Source organism: Saccoglossus kowalevskii, chromosome 14, assembly GCF_978046115.1.
Source record: "Saccoglossus kowalevskii chromosome 14, keSacKowa6.1, whole genome shotgun sequence".
NCBI classification, from domain to species: Eukaryota; Metazoa; Hemichordata; class Enteropneusta; family Harrimaniidae; genus Saccoglossus; species Saccoglossus kowalevskii.
Genome location: NC_140654.1, coordinates 10,220,578 through 10,239,130, shown reverse-complemented (window position 1 = coordinate 10,239,130; position 18,553 = coordinate 10,220,578). Strand labels below are relative to the sequence as shown.

The following is an 18,553-nucleotide window of genomic DNA, read 5'->3' as shown; positions in this document are numbered from 1 at the left end:
CAAACTGATCACTTTTAATAAACAGATTTTCCAGTCTCTTGCTCATATATTTGCTTGTGTAAAACAATTCATCTATAAAGCGCTCTGAATATAAATTGAGCATTACAAGTTGTGATGTGACTGTGGCCAAGTTTTGCTGTATAATAGTAATAGAGACCATTCTGGTACGTCCTCTGTGATCACTGTGGTGCATTGGCCAAGTTTCGCCGTATAATAGTAATAGAGACCATTCTGGTACTTCCTCTGTGTTCACTGTGTTGCATTGGCCAAGTTTTGCCATATAATAGTAATAGAGACCATTCTGGTACTTCCTCTGTGATCACTGTGGTGCATTGGCCAAGTTTCGCTGTATAATAGTAATAGAGACCATTTTGGTACGTCCTCTGTGATCACTGTGGTGCATTGGCCAAGTTTCGCCGTATAATAGTAATAGAGACCATTCTGGTACGTCCACTGTGATCACTGTGGTGCATTGGCCAAGTTTCGCCGTATAATAGTAATAGAGACCATTCTGGTACGTCCACTGTGATCACTGTGGTGCATTGGCCAAGTTTCGCCGTATAATAGTAATAGAGACCATTCTGGTACTTCCTCTGTGATCACTGTGGTGCATTGGCCAAGTTTCGCCGTATAATAGTAATAGAGACCATTCTGGTACGTCCTCTGTGATCACTGTGGTGCATTGGCCAAGTTTCGCCGTAATAGTAATAGAGACCATTCTGGTACGTCCACTGTGATCACTGTGGTGCATTGGCCAAGTTTCGCCGTATAATAGTAATAGAGACCATTCTGGTACGTCCTCTGTGATCACTGTGGTGCATTGGCCAAGTTTCGCCGTAATAGTAATAGAGACCATTCTGGTACTTCCTCTGTGATCACTGTCAAACACTGACTTAAATATTGGCAGGTGAATGTAACAGGCGTATTTTACTTTCTCCAGTACACATGCCGAGGTAATCGTGCCCTCTAGTGACGAAGCGCTTCAATGACGTAAATAGGCAAAACAAAAGCCATTAAAATCGTCAATATTGTTTTAATCTGTCAACATCCATCAATGAAGATCCTGTTTTTGAGTGATTTTACTGTATTCTAGATGAAGAACGATTACCCAACCAAACATAGTTGTCAATTTTAATGACATTGCCTTCATTCATATACGTCATTTTGACGTCATGGTAGTGCTCAGTAACAAGAGGGTATATGATTTATAGGAAAGGTGTATTAGATATTTGTGTCAACACTGGTGTGGTGACAACAACATTACTCTTAGGAAACACATGTAAAGCGTATTTGAATATTTACCTCTGTAAGTAGATTCTCTGAATTCTTTTTACTATTTGAGGTTTTAGCTTTACCATTGTGCGATATAGTTTTATTGTACTTCTCATGTACAAGACTATTTCGGTGAATTGCATCTCGTGGACTCTGTAATTAAGCACAAACAGGGGGGAGGTTAATATTAAATGTATCGGTAACCAAGGTAAACATACAAGAAGGTTTATATAAACGGAGGAGGTTGAAGAATTCATACTAACAAATGAAAATGGACTGTTTTAAACACAGGTCTATCTTCTCAAAATCGACACCATCCACAGTTTCTGTATTTTGATTTTTTTTTTTTTAAACCATTGCCAGTTTTATTTAAATAAACATGAAATGCAAAGCAACACAAATACAATCAGTTTCCATGGAAACATAACAGAGCAGCCATTGGCTGCAGGATCATACAAGATTAGCAGGGGTTTGAATCAGTCATGTCAGCTAGTAAATGGGGAAAAATAGAAGTTGGTCACACAGACAAGTTGAAGAAGCATTAAACTGTAACAACACAGAAAGCTTGTTGCACAGTATGCATGAAACAAAATAACTTATAGTAACTTAAATTGTGACCATGACAGAAAATCAGATTAAACTTATTTCAATTCTTTTAGCTCTGCAGTCTTTTCACTTATTACATATAATTTACTTTGTTACATATAATAATATGTTCTTTCATTAACACTTTTCCTGCAGATGCATTTTTTCCCCATTCATTTGGACTATCCTTGAAGTTGAGTGTCTGTATAGTTATATTTAATTTTCTTGTAGTTTGAATCAAAAGCTGGTACAATAACCGACTATTAACATATGAAGGTATGGTATATTATTTAAACAGGCTTTGCCTTTTTAAAATGTCATGGAAGCTAAAAATAACTCTCCTAAACACAGTAAAGCAAGTAAGGGAGCTGTGCTACTAAAATCTCTTTAAAATGGTATGGATTGAAAGAGTGCTAATTAGTCCTTCTGCGTTCAGGCACGTGATAGGCAAGCCAAGTGCTCTCTTCCCTTAGAAAGTAAGGTATGTCGTTAGATGTTGGCTATAAAATGTTTAGACCTAGATACAGAAAAACAGAACTACATGTATATACATACACCTAACTAAAAAGAACATAAAACATGCATGATCTTGTGAATACAAATTATCTTGCATGACACTTGGAAATAAAATATGTACTGCTGTTACATAAATGACAACTGTAAAGTAAGAAGGTTGATTAGTTTGGAAATATTTTTGAAAGCTTAATGAAGATGTCAATGTCAATATGAGGATTGAGAGATTAGCGATACGCAATCAAGTGTAGAAAACTGAAGGATATCTTTACGGTAAGCTAGACTCAATTTAATGTTGCCGTATATTCCATCCAAGTAGACCAAATGCAACCATGCAATAAAGGACAGTCTGTGGTTCCAAGGGTAAGAAATTTCACACATTCACATTATGGAAGCACCAATGAGTTTTTGATCACAACAGTTTAATTTCACCATGACTACACCTGTCAACCTGTTTTACAACAGCAGTAACATCCAGCCAAGATCATTGAAGAGTAAGGTGTTTTCATCTTTAATGCTAGTGTCATAAAGTGCTATTTCAGAACCTAAATTTCCAAATAAACATTTTAAAAACCTATAATGAAATAGACTTCACAGTTGTGACATCAAATTTGACAGACATCTTAAAGGGGTTGAGCTGTCACACCCATCGCCTGAGGAATATTGGTGTCAATTCCATTCTTAACATCAACAAAGTGCTTGAAGCCATGCATATAATTGGTGTTCCTGGGTGTTCTCGGTGAATTCATCGAGTCACACAGGGGATGGTCATCTCCATGGTAATCTAACTTGGGGCTTATCTGTCTTGAGGGAATAAAGGAGAAGAAAGCAACCAGAATTCATCAAGAGTTACAGCCAGACATCAGTGAATGTAAAATCAAGTCATCCTTACATATTCAAGCGTAAGTTAATAAATTATCAGTGAAGAAATTGAGAAATTTTAAGGCCAGATTTCTGAAACCTGAATCAAACATATGACTGGGAAATAGCAATTTAAAGTAATATTATGAAAATAAATATGTGTTGAATGCATATATACAGAGAGCTTTACAGCAGTTCAGTAACCATGCTGAATTTTATGATAATGACATAACAAATGAGACTTAGTATTGAGTTAGTCATGCAGTCTTGAATTATACACAAAACAAAACCAAGAAATCAGTCAAGCAAAGTGATTGAAATTTAATACCAGAAGTGAAAACTACCAGTAGTATATACTTCTTGATAACATGAAGACAAAGGAAAAGGAGCATGGTACTTTATTGTACCTGAAGCAAAACATAATGTTAGGGTTAGTTTGGTTTACCAAAGAAAGGCAATACTACACTTCTTTAAAGCATTTCCTTTGAGCAAACTTGCTGTAGTCACGATTACAGCACAAATGTAATTTAGTGTCACAACTAATCACGACTCATTAGTGGAAATGGATTGGTTATTCAGGAAAGACATACTATTGTGTCATAAACTACTTGTCTGATCTACGATAATTGTGTGTTCTATGTCAATTATGTGTTTTTCTTTCATTTCAATGATTAACACACATCCTTGAAAGACCAACTGAAGTTGTAATTAACATGATATTCACAATTAGGTAAGAATCCACTCAACTAGGCTGATCAAGTTATATTTCTTGCATTGTGTTTCCATGGCAATGACTGAAATACGTAATAAAAAGTGCTCTAGTTTTTCAAAATAAAAATACAAAGCATTGACATTCTGATGTTTTGTACTTTTTTTATGACCAATCATTCATGAAGTCAACAATACATTTACAACTCCAGAGAGTCTCTCTTCAGTGATTTCATGTATCCTGGGATTAACACCATGTGTAGGCAATCACAACTGACACTCAATAAATGTTAGAAAAGCCACTCCACAGCATAATGGATGATTTCATCAAATTTAACAACCATTGATCGATATCGCTGGTAGTGTAGTTGTTGTTGAAACAAACCCATGACCAGTAGACCAGAGTTCAAAAAGGGGTTGATCCGGTGACTGCATGGCCAAAATTCATATTAAGATTAATGTATGCAACTTTGTGGAACTTTAGAAGTTACAAGTGCTTGAGTTCGACAAGGTCTAGGTTCATAAAACATATGACGTATTATTGCCATGACAATAAGAAATAGCCCTGAAATACAGTTTCTGTTACAAAATGTATGTGCCATCTTGTCGTGCCATCATATCTTACAAAAATGGATATTGTAAATACTTTGAGATTTGAAATATCGCATGAAACTAAACTTTATTATAGGAAGAAATATTTTAGGGAGGTAAAGCCAGGCAAAGACAGATAAAATGAGCAGGTAACTAATTTACATGTACAAATTGCTAGTTACACTTGGCAATGTTTCAAAACACATTCCAATCAAATATATCAATTAGTAGGTTCTTTGTTCATTTTTACAATCATTAATTGTTATGCTTACCGGTATATAGTTAACAATAAAAGTCCAAATAATGCAATTACATGTATAGTGGGAATGAATGAATGAATGAATGAATGAATGAATGAATGAATGAATGAATGAATGAATGAATGAGCAAAGGGTACACTACGAGTCTCCAGAAGATAAAGAAACTAATTCTGAAGTTCTCATATTATACAGAGAACAGTCCTAATTGTTTTATTTGAAAACATTAGAGAAGCAAGTGTCCTTGTGCACGCTTGGCAAGAACATATCCAATTAGAATAGATTTTATACTGATAATGAATAACTTGGCCCTGAATCGTCTTTCAGATTAGTACCAATTATTTTATGTGACAGTCTTGTTGAAAATAGCGTGTATGCACTAGAAATATTCTGAATTTTGCATAAAAGTTGCCTCTATTCATGATACAACCTGTTCTACATATATCCTAGCATATATCCTGTCGTTTTTGTTGGGACAGAAACCCTTTGAGGTTTGGTGTAATGGCTTCTATGGATAGTCCTAGTGACACTACCATTGTATTTCGAGTTGGCCTAAATACCTTGACGAACTGAGGTGCAGTTTCACAGTAACGCATAGACGAGCCTTAAGTAGGCATGAACTATTTCATCTTAGTAGACGTGTCAACTGGTTTTTGATAGGACTTTTCATACAGTATGGAGGCAGTAGTCACAAAACAAAATCAACAAACGCCCCTGAATAAATTCTTTTAATGTCTGGAATGTGACGTCAATGTTAAAATAGCAAAAGGTGATTAAATGTAATTAATTATTAAGTGAACTAATGGAGATGAATAGACATTAGGTCATACAGTTTACAAATTTCGAACTTTGAACGAAGCCTGTTAATACATAATAAACAACATTAACAGCAAATTAAGTGTAAACATGACTACATATATCTCAAGCTGTCACCCAGCACGATAATGTTATATACCAGAGAAGATATTTTAAACACATCAATTGACCTCCACTATTCTTATTCACATGACAAATTAAACCATTCATTCGTGGCTGATTATACCCCACGCACCTTTTGAATTGACAAGTCTGAAAATTGTGAACGCAGACGACTCAGCACGTACACAAAAGTTTCTTTTCAAGTCTGAGTCAACAGGTGCCTGCAGCAACATAATGTAGTCTATCATCGCTTTAACTTTCACACTTGAATTGCATAAGTTGAGATAAGTCTTAGATCCCTACATTTTGAAGACAAATAAGTTTGCTCAATGTTCACAATTTTTATTTAACTTCTCATTATGATCCAAAGTGTTTTAAGTTGAAAACAGTGAAAGGAAGTCTCAAATAGTAGCTACAAAGTAACTTAAGACTTCTAAATGTCACTATTGACATTGTCAACAGGCTTTAAAAAATAAACTCCGCAAAATCATTGACACCATTCCTATTTAAACAATCACTCTTGAAGTAAAAAAGTATTATTAAAGATGATAAAAAAAACATACTAGATGATCAGAGTAAAGAAAGACCTCAAATATAAGATTAAAGTTCATGTACGGATAACAAGTGTAAACAAAACATCTTACTTGATCCTCTCCAAACTGAAGTTTCTTCACATACATAGTGACCCTATGGGTTGTTCGATGTTGCACCGGTAAAGGAAAGGAATTCCGTGCATAGACATCTTTGGCGGTTTGTTTGTGACGATGCATAGGTCGGCCATATAAACGCAACTTTCGCCCCATAACACTACTGCAAACTAATGTCTAATGTGCGAGGCAAACTGCTTTTATTCTACAGAGCAAGAGGCAAACAAAAGCCAGTAGACTGCACACAATAGGGCCCAATGTATCCCACAGTTCTGTATTATGTATACTTAAGTAAATCTTCTCCTTTCACAAACAAATTCCCTATTGTTGAGTTTAGCCACTTGGTTTCTATTGATCTCTTATAGCAACAAACTGGCACGTCTGATATGCCATTGAAAATTGACTGAGGATGCCGGATGTTTCCTTAAAAAGGCTGATATTGATAAGATAAACAGAAGTTTAAAATCCAGCAAGCCATAAGACACAAACTAACGAATGATATGGACATCACTTCAGAGTGAAGACACCATGCATGCAACAATGACAGTGACAGCTCAGCCACTGTTGGCGCCAGGAAGAAGATGTAGTAAGCAGACATGAAGAATAGATTCACTCAATGGTATATAACAAATACATATGGTTTACTTTGTTAGAATAACACTATAATGTATGTGATATGAGATAAAAGCACTGATTCACAAAAAAATCTCAATTAAAACTACACAGTGGCACTTTCAACTTCAACATAATAAAGAACTTACAAGTAAACAACATGGTGAACATTTTCCTTGATATGTACAGATGTAAAAAATTTGAAAAAAAAGGGTTTACGACTTTTTATCAGTCTTAAAGAATGATACTGCTACATTCTTATATAGAAGCCATGTTCACAGGAGTCACAGCACTCTTAATTTGTTATTACATTTATCCAAGGTCACTGAAGCATTTCATCCACCATATAACTACTTCAACTGTCAAGGGAGCATGTGGCATAGAGTTCAAATTCATACTAGTATCAAATGCAGAAAGTGCCGTGACCCTATCAGTGCATTATAATTTACATCAGTTTACTACACTACAGAGGTGTTTTCCTGACACTAGCCTATTCTGAAGTATGAAGTATGTGTCTTGATTTATCACCAGAAAACAACCAGCTTTTTAAACTGTCTCGTAAACATCTTGCAACTTTTGCCTGAGGTTATCTTTATATTCATCCAAGCCAATTGGGGTCAGTAATAAATAAAACATTAAAGGAGGAAAATACAAATTAATTGTAGTTAAGTAAACAATGGTCCCAGCTATTTCAAAAATTATATAACTCCATTTATCACTAAAAAGAAAGCTAAGCCAGTTAGGTAAATAACTTTCGACCACCTTGAATGACAAAAAAAGTTTTAGTTTTTACTCATGTTTTTTATCTGATAGCATAAGGAAGGGCTTACTCACAGTGATGCTAGGATTATCATGTACATTACTTAGGTTTACATGTTCTTGTTGATTCTACCATCATTGAATGAAAAAGTCAATTTTTACAAGCTTGCGTAAAACAAAGCCACTTATTTTATTTTTTTGTATTTGAAAAACTAAACAACATGCTCGATAATGTTCAATGTATGTACAAAGTTTGAAAAAAATCTATTCATACATGACTGAGATCTGGTTCTGGATTAACAAAATGTTGATTTTGATGGATTTTTAACATTAAAAAGGCTGCCATTTGGCCATCATGAATCATCGAACAAATGCCTGTGCAATCGTGTGACATGATGTATATATCTTCAAAACCAAACTCAAATCTTACCTGTTTCAGCAAGCCTATATGTGAAACTAAGCGTCATTGAACATCACTGCGATGGATACTAGGCGCTATATAAACTTGTATTTATTATTATTATATATAAAGTTTGAATATGATTAAGGCATGTCAGAAATTCATTAAAACAAAATGGCCGCCAGTCAGTCATTTTGAAGATGATCTGAAAAACGAACATCAACGAATTGATAATGTCCAATGTATTTACAAACTTTGAACGAAATCCATCCAAACCAGAGTGAGGATACCATTCTGGAATTACAGAAATTCTTGATTTTGATGATTTTTTAGCATAGCAATAGCCTCAATTCAGCCTCTCAATAAAATCATAAAATGAATGGACATGGCATTTCTCCCAAGATGTGTTGATGTATATGTGATGTACAACAATGTATCATGTGTGAAATTTAAATGTGGTCAGCATGTCCAAGATACAGATGAGGATGCGTACACCAAAACTTCCAATTGTTTTATAGTCGGATCACTAAAGTGTCATTCTCACATGAATAGGATGAATGTTTCCTGAGTATTTGCTGAATGACAGGACATACAGAATTACATGAATCAATTATACTAGGTAATAAAAACTAGAATAAAAGGTTTGAAATACTTGTGTTCAAAGTACACCATACATGTAGTTTTTCAAGTCTGTGCATATATACCCTTGAGACATGATAGGCATGTGACGCATGTTGGAAATTAAAAACAGATTCTATGATTTCGAAATAAAACACTAAAAACTTGGCAGAAAAGTCAGAATGTAGCTAATTGATGATTTGTTCCACATAGAAGACCAAATACAAGATCAATATATAGTACCCGAAAAACTGATGCTTAATGCATTGATGACAATGAATTAAAGTAATTCCAAATTAATCTGGTGCAAGTAATCTTCAAATCCAACATTCACACTGCATTCTTATTACATTTCTCATTTCAATCTTTGAAATGAGCATAATAACATGTTTGCTTTTTATATTTTGAAATTCAATTGATGAAAAGTACATGCTTTAATGAGTACTTGAGTGTAGTGGGTAATGTGTATACGCTGCACGTAAGAAAGGTTGTAGGTGAGATAGGGGACTATGCATGCACTGAGGAGTCTTTAGAAATTATCTGACTAGACAACCATACTGACATGCAGTATTAGGTTTTGGAGACTGTCCATCCCATCCAAAGACACAATAACAAATGTACTCAGTACATGTTGTGGATCATCAATGCTTGTTGAATAGAGTTTGGTATGCATGGAATCATCCACATGGTTTATGACTGGCTGATTCTTAACACCATCACCCCTCTTTTAAGATCAAGAGAGGTTTCCATGTATCAGTAATTGAGCTATGTCTGTCATCTGAGTACATGAATAGAGTAAATAAGTACATACCTACGGCAGCAATATGTCAGTGATTACAAATGTTTCTGCAGCTAATCTGCAGTGGTGTTGTGTTGCAGGCAGAAAATCTCAAGATTGTTATGTTTTGGACACTACCATTTTCAAGAGGGGGGAATTAGTAACAGGATTAATGCATTAAAATGAAATAATTTCTCTTGACTAGTGATTTATCGTTACTTTCTAATAAAATTAAAAAATTGAGAAAAAAAATACATGCTGTTTGAAAATGTGTAAAATGAAATATTTTTGGAAATAGTAGTATTATCTCCAAGCTTCCTAATGTTAAAATACTTGTATAACACAACTGCATTGATTTTTTATCAGTGAATTAGGTGATTAATTATTATTATATTAGGGAAACAACATTTTAGAAAATTCCATCACCATACTACTTTTCCAGGCAGACAAAAGAAAGATATTCTATGGGAATGCACGACAATGGTTGAATTATGTATACATCAAGAAAGAAAAACAGCACACATAAAACAGACCAGTTTTTATTGTCACTAGCTTATAGAATGCCTGTCTCGGTAGAATATGATCTGGCCAGAAAGTATTATTATAACGTTGAGCAGTAAGTCATGCAGCTAAATCAAGTAAATGAATCAAACCAGCCATCTCTAGCACTGTGCAAAAAAACAAACAACTAACATCAACAGACTCACAAAGCTGAGACTGTTGCTAATGGTGATTAGGATACATGTGTATGTGATACAAACATTGAACAATACCCTATTCTTTAACACTAATAGCCACGTTAATCTGTTTAACCTCCAAATACAGATGCCAAAATTTATAAAGATTACTCAGTCTAGACAATTTAGTTTTTCATATTAAAGCTAGTAGACCTCATGAATGTCCATTAGCCACATTTGAAAACAATCACTCATGGTTTTTTAAAAACCCTGTAGAGTGACTTGGTCATACTGTTACCTAATGTGGCATCATGCACACAGTTTGAGGTGCTAACCACAAAATGTCGCAGTATGGTACAGTATTACCATAATGACGTACATACAAGCACATAATGAATGGCACACGATTATAAAAAAATTAGTAAGGAGTAATCTATCATATAGATTATTGTCTTCTAGAACTAGGGCAGAATTCTCACAGAATTTCAAGCACTATTCTGATGATTGAGTACTGGATAAAAGTTTCACAGAGATGAACCTGAGACACTCACATTAGTGAAGCCTTCAAAAAATATTTATACGATGATAATAATTGTAAAAACCATAAAAACAAGTTTAGAACTATATACAGATTAAATAGAGTTAATTGGTCTGTAAAAATACCTCAATATTGTTAAAAACCCTTACACAGATCTGCTATATCTCTTACTAACTAAATTGAGAATTAGTGCACATACTCTTAAAATTGAAGGAGGCAGATACATTGAACAGAACCTGAAACAGAACCTCTAGTGTAAGGACAACCAAATCAAAGATCAACGTCATTTCATGCTAAATATTGCCATATTCATGTTTTGAACTACAGGACAAATGGCAATTTAATGTGCTATCCTGGTGTCAACTAGGCTTGGTTGAATACAAGCACCTGTGGACCTTAACCAAGGTTTGCATTCTGTTACTTTGTTAGTGGATGAATCTTGGCCATTGAGTCTGTAGCACACTCATCCAAGATGGTGGTTGGCCCCTATTTTTGGTGTTCAGCCTAAGGTAGGATACAAACTTGGGACTACCGATGCGACAACCACAATTGCTACCAGTGACCAATTAAAGGATCTTAGGAAATACATTTTCAAGTGCTTGACTTTAAGAAGTGACACTGCTAACCATAAAACAAATTATTTTACCAGCTGCCTGAATTCTTTCTTTACTTCTTTAGATCTCAAAAACATGAAAATTGCATCTGACATTTAAGCTGCAAACTATGAGAAAAGAAAAACTTGCAAAGAGCAAGACTGTACCGAAGTTCTGGGGTTGATATTCCTCTGTATTACTGGGATATGAGTAGTATCGATTGTATTTCATTGTGACCTTTATCTACATTACTGCCAAGTCCAAGCCATCAGTGAGTGAGGATGCAGTTAATGCATAGATTCCTAGTGGGAGGTCATTATCAATGTCAATGAATTTGATGAATGATATTGTAATGTCCTTGTGATAATTACTAACAAAACAGAGACTTTATTAAAACAAATATGTTGACTTTGTAATCTGTATGGTTCCTGTAGTCCTTCAACATCCAAGTCACTGTTTGACTATTAAAAGTTCAAATACAAAGTCTGTAATAAAGAACCAATTTAATCAAACATATTTATCTTGAAGCCACCAAAAGGAAAATATGAACAAGTGCCTGTAATTTTAAATTAAGCTCGGTCTAGACAGTTGTCGCTTTGAGGGCCATTTCAAAAGTGCAATTAAATTGTTCTGGCTTTAAAATGATGAATGCAATTATTTACACAAAAACGGTAGACATCATGGTGTCAGACATGTTATGAGCAGTGTACTGGAGTATGTAACAAGCTTTAACAACATATTCAGTAAGAAACAGTGTAAAGTGTAAATATGTGTTGTTAATTTCTGTTCTAGTTCTCAGAGTGCTCTTCAGTATTAAAGCAAAACTGGTGTGCCAAAAGACAAATTCATCACTTTGATTGAGAGGGAAAAAAATAGAAAGTATGCTGATAAAATCTGAATTGCTATTAAAAATCATACTACAGTTGCCTGTCCATTGGATGGGTTGAAAAATACAAATGCCAATCTCAATTGATGATGGACCTATTGCTAGCAAGATACAAAATTTGAAATTAAAAAGTTAAATTCCTGGTTCATGATCATTTCACAGGTCTTAAAAAGTAGAGAAATTATTTTGACATTAGCATCTTAACAACTATCCCATTTTGGTCTGTGAGTAAAAAACTTTATGTCTTGATTAACCTCTCCACAGAGACACAGTTTTCACATTTAAAATTTGATTGTCTATAACAGGAATTTTGACACATGAAAGTTATTTGCAAACAGTGATAACAAAATTGTTAGCCATGTAAGTCATGCAAAGCTGCTTTTGGGAAAAGAGGAAGGGGTGTTCAGAGAAATGTATGGTACAACTTCTATATGCATATCATATCTTTGAAGCAACTGTAGATATATCAAAAAACCTATATTTAGCCCAAGTACTTGGGAATGATGTCAGACTGTCAAATTGAAATATTTTTTGTTTGTTGAACTTTTAGACAACCCCTTGTACAAATGTACTGAGTAATTCATAAGACGTTCTAATTATGGCTGTTGTCATAGTGATATTACTTCTAATGATTTCTAGGAATCGAAATTAGATGAAAAATTTACAACTTGGAATTATTGATTACTCCTTGAAGAGACTTGTTTGAAGGAAGATACAATTTCTCTTGGGGTCAAGATATGCAATGTTCCACAAAGCTTATAGAAATTAAAAATATCCCTATAGACTAGTTAGAAAGCGCACCATGTAATATTTACTTCTAGCAATTCTCAATCACTCATACTTGAGGATACTATTTCAAGGAAACTGATGTTGCATTATTGATTTGCCTATACCCAAGGAGAATTCTGCACTGGTACCAATTTAAAGTCAAGCAAATCAGTACCAGTAATCAACATTTAGTCTGTTCACCACCTTTGTAAACTATGTAAATTTCCACACAATAGCCCCATTTCCATAAACAATACTAATAACAAAATGAATTCATTACAATTAGTATCATATAAAAAGTTAATGCAAGGCCCATGTATTCTTACGTCTGATAATACTGATATCTATTCAAAAAGTCATAGTAGATATATTTTAACAAAGACATAAGCAATAGAAAGTAGTACTTCACTTAGAAACATGGTGATAATTGTATTGAGTCATTCTTGCTCACTTCATTATGGCGCTTGCTGCAAGTGAATGTTGAACATTTCCTTTTTGCTGGGTTTAGTTTACAAATACTTGAAAGAAAATGAATACTTATTAATTTTCCTATACAGTGTATTAAATAATTGTTTAAATGTAGTAAAACACTTCAAGGGAGTAAAAAGCCATGAAAACAGTAAGTTCATGCTCTTAACAGAGGAAATGTAAATTTGTGGATCACCTTGAGTGATGAATACATACAAACTTGGCAATAAATCGAATGCATAAAAGCTTTTTTTTAATGTTTTTTTTTTTTTTTTTACTTTCACTTCAAAGACTAGAAGTGACTATAAAACAAAATGTAGCAACATAAAGCTTGCACAGTCAATAAAACAAAATGCTAGATATCCTAAAATTAGACTTCAAATATAAAACAAATATTGGACCAGTATACAAATAAATTTCGAGCAAAGATTTGTGATTCCACTCTAGTTGTGTTAAACAGTTTTAAAAAGCATGAAAAAAAATTTAATGTTTCAACTTGAAAAAAAATATATATTTCAAGATTAACAACTAGAAACAGGTCCACAAAGTATATATCATGGTCAGTGATTGGAAATGCAGTAAAAAATGCACCAATTAAGCAAATGGAAGGGAGTAAGGTATTCAACATATAAAAATCTTGCAATGGTACTGACTGTTAAGTAGTGTTCACTATATAGTTTTAATCAGGCATGTTCACTTCTGTTCAGTAATATAATGGGTTTCTTATACCCGTGTATTTCGTATAAGTAATTCTGACTGTAATCGTTTATACATGTTCGTCTACTTCACTCTAAAGTGGTAATGGGTCAGTAATGAGGTTTCATAGTATATGGTGTGAACTTAAGTTGTACTGTGCTAAATTTAAATTGTACTCAACTGGATTAGTTAGTGATACTTGGTTTTCACAGTATTGAATTTAAGCAGTGGTATTCAGAAGCTACATGGACATAGTGATGGGTAGCTAAAAATATGAAGATTTCTTTTTGACTTCCAGGAAGGAAAGGGACTTGTAAAATCTATTTGAATATGGGTAGTAACATAAAGTTACAATTTGGATTTGTTGGATTTGGGGGAGGGGTGCATGTGTGAATTAGGACTACGCTAGACGTCATATGCATTGTCTTCACAACTATTTTTTTTATCAAAAGTGTTTATTTTGACTATTTTTTTGGTTTGGTTTTGAGATGATTAAGGGGTGGTCAGTGTCCTCCAATTAACCACATCGTTATAGAATAATTGTAGCTGTTTTAAAGAATGTGTTTTTCAACTGCCTGCAATAGCTTTGGCTGGTTCCCGCCTCAAGTGTCATGGCGTACCAAGCCACAAGAGGCCGGTAACTAGTAACGGTTCCGGCATTCTGATTGGTACACCACTTTCTCGTTGCTTGTTCCATTTCCCTTAGTTACCTGACGTCAGCGCTTACGCTCGTGGTCGTTCAGGGGTTTCCTTTTACTTTCGAAAGTTGGGCAAATAAAAAAAAACTGTTTCTTTTGTTATAAATTTGCATAGAACATATCAAATCTGTAAATCTAAGCAGGCAGTATGTATGAGCATGGCTTTATTGTAGTATTACAGACACGTTTACGCAGAACGGAACTTGGAATGTTTTCAAATTATGTCACTCTGTCACGTGCCTTCCGGCCGGAAAACCGGCCCAAATGGAACAATATGGCGATTACTAGTTACCTGCGTCCTACCTACCATTCGCAAAGGACGCCGGAACCAGCGAAGCAATAGCTTTACTTGGTAAAAATGAGAATTCCTTAGCTCCATACTACGACACTCAGTTCTATTTTGCCTTCAGTTGATTAGACACTGCACTTGAGAGAACTGAGTAATCTCACGCTCAATGCACCGAGGTGACACTGATATTGTTTTGCTATTATCAATCATCTTGTACTTCAAGCACCAGTCATCACATAGTGTACAATTTGGATTTTGAGTCAAGGCAACATGACACTATACAAATTAATCAACTAATAGTTTGCTATTTTCACAAGACTCCTCATGAATTTTAAATTAAAATGGCTGTTGATCAGTGAAAGTGTGCATACACACTTTGCATCCCACAGTACAAACTATGTATAAAAGACGGTTTCACTATCTAGATTGGTTCCTTTCAGCTTAAGCACACTTTTATACATTTCAGTTCCAGTGTTCTCTGTGACTGTTTATTTTTCTCAGCAAATTTGGTTTGAGACTCGGAAAACATTCATTTGCAAACAGATGAAATTTGACTAGAGTGCACTGTACAGTAGATTTAAGCAGTTAACAATTTCCTTAAAAACTTTCATTGCCATCATGGAATGACAAACAGATACATGAGCTATTATGTAACAAGTATTCTAACAGAACATTGGGAACATTTTCAATGAAAAAAAAGTTCTACAAGGATTTGTTTATTTGTGATGGTACAATTAAAATAAAGTGGCTGAGGAGTTAAGTACCTAGTAATTTCAGCAGACACTTGGATTCGGTCTTGATGTCCAAGATTTGGTTAATAGACGATCATATGAAGACAAACTTTTCTTTTTTATACTAAGCCTACCTGTTTGTCTGGTAACCAGATATCAAACTTCATTGAATTCCTTTGATCAAATGATAAACATTGTACAGTAACTGGAGCTATTTCCAAGTGCTTTCGTTCTCTTCTGGATTTACTGTCCATTGTTGTTATTGCCACTGTCAAACCTAATGCACTTAATACTCAGTGATCCAGCCAGTCTACTACTGTCTACATTCTAAAGCCATGGCATTAATCACATCAGCAATGCAGTGACCAGGAAAGAAGCTCCACAGTTTGAAACAGAGATTTAGAATCCCATGACTGAGTTCAGAGGACTGTGTGCATGAATAGTAAGAGTTGGAATTGATGTAAGGCAAAACTATGACAGCCAAGAATTGTTGTAGGCAGCACTTAGTCTCATTTACATGTTATTAGTACCTATTATCTCTGTATACATGGTAACCAAGGGGAACTAACTTGCTCACTGTTACATATTGTCTACTCTAATCTGTACAAACTTCAAACAATAGAATCACAGTTGTCCTTTGTTTACAGTCTTCTGTTCTTATTTTAACAACATTTTGTTATTTAAATCACACAGAAGGCTGTAACTTCCAGCCATGGTTAAGACCATAAAACATGTAGGATCACCTCCTCAAAGTTTGCTGTTGGGAATGAAGCCAGAAACACTGTCTAACTAACACTATAATATCGAATGTCATAAGATAGGGTGAGCAAGTGTAGCAAAATATCTCTTAGAAGAAACTAAAAATTAGGATTTGTGTTCTCATGTCCTATCGGAATAGTAAACGAGGCATTTCCTTTCATTTTTAATGTCATGATTATTTTTTTGAATAATTTTGTGTTAGGTGAAAGTTCAATGCACTGAATGTTTTGATTTTTTGATGTGCAAATTTAGAGTGCAAACACTGACATTACATCCATGGTTACATAGATAGTACAGCAACCACATTTAAGACTACATGGGAGGAGGGGTGTACATTCAGAAGATCACTAGTTTCATTTCTGCTGATTATTATTCAAGCGTGCAATTTACCACTCTACCAACACCAATATTATTTTACAAGTCTGTCTACCAGATATGTCTGGATACAAACAATAAACAGAGAAGTGAAGTAATATTTAAGTATTTTGAAATTGTGCCAAATTCTTAAATTTGAGATATAATCAGGGGTAGGTATGTACACATATTTATGAACAATAATTCATTTTAATATCAGTGAAAACAACAGTTCATAAGTCTCAGACAAATCAAACGCTGATGACAAGTTTTATTGATGGAGTGGCTATGACGAAAGCAGACACCAACAAATCAATAAATCTACCATAGTAACACAGAAATTTAAATCTTTAATAAATGACAGGTTTTAAAATTAACAGTGTGTTAAACATGTTAAGTTCAATTATAGTTCTTTATCCACTTAATACAGTATGTTACACAAACATCAAGCATTCCCATTCAAATTCAAGTACTGTAAAATACTTTATTTTCGCTTGGAATTAATTTTCACTATTTTCGCTGAAGGAATGATTCAGTGAAAATAAACTTTTTTCCTATTTTACATACAACTTGTCAAAAATCAGTAAAAATAAATTCCATACAAAACACCGAAAAAGTCTTTTCAGCGAAAATTAATTCCAGCTAAAATAAAATATTCTACAGTAATTGTGAAAGACTAGAGTGAATCTAACAGGTGGTTGAAGGTTACAATGCAATCTGTATAAGAAAGCAATCATTTTTCTTGATTTTGGCGAAAAATGTGCACACGTTTATGTATATTGCTCTCTTTTCTATGTTAATTTTGGATCAAATAAACAATTTTTTTCAAAAAAAAAAGATTTGAAACAAAATAATGCTGGTTTATTTCATGAAAGGTGACTTTCTCGCCCAAATTTGTCTACACTTTTATCTTATATTCTTCAATATTTCTGGAAATGAACCCTAATTTTGGAGCCAACCGACAAAAGTCAGTTGAGTCAGTTTTCAGTTTTTACTAAAAAAAAAAATTTGGCTATTTTTGTCCAAATCTTCTGAAAAAAAAGTACATTGAAAATGACACAGTCCCGTTAAATTTTTGATAGGTGTCTTTAAGCTCATCATATTAAAGCGGAGGGGTTGTCGCGAGCGTGTCCTTGAAACTTGAGTTCCAAGTGGCGTTTACAACAGATTGTTTATTTACATCAAAACATGTGTTCCGTGTAGTAGTAATATGGCCAAAAATAAAAACAGCCGTTATTCGGCTATCTTTGATTATGAAACACACTGATATGTATGATGTATGTGCCAAATACGAATGAAAATGGTACATAAATTGTGGAAGTAGTAAGGCCAAAAAGTCAGATGGCTGTCAATCGGCCATCCTTGACCAGATTTTAAAACAAATTGTCATGGACATGCATCCTAACATGTATAAAGTACATGTATGTGCCAAATTTGAATGAAAACTGAGCACGTTCAAAATACCGCATAAAAAAATAAAAAACAAGATGCCTACCAGTCGACCATCTTTGATCCAATTGCGAAATAAATCATCATGGACATGTCTCCTAACATGTATAATCCATGTACCAAGTTTG

The 18,553-nt window shown here is 34.2% G+C and overlaps 1 protein-coding gene across 3 annotated transcripts in view; it reads right to left on the bottom strand.

Moving 5' to 3' along the window:
• LOC100370831 (dual specificity tyrosine-phosphorylation-regulated kinase 4-like) overlaps positions 1–18,553 on the bottom strand; it is a 92,874-nt gene that overhangs the window by 23,405 nt on the left and 50,916 nt on the right. The window contains exons 1-2 of one of the 3 annotated variants that reach the window (XM_078005640.2): positions 6,350–6,508; positions 1,303–1,425 (exon numbers count right to left, since the gene is read on the bottom strand). The exons of 1 other annotated variant lie outside the window; for it this stretch is intronic. In XM_078005640.2, coding sequence (XP_077861766.1) covers positions 1,303–1,425; positions 6,350–6,508 — 282 coding nt within the window. Of the gene's footprint in view, positions 1–1,302; positions 1,426–6,349; positions 6,509–18,553 lie in introns of those variants that run through there. One more of the 3 variants, XM_085507896.1, reaches the window with a different exon arrangement.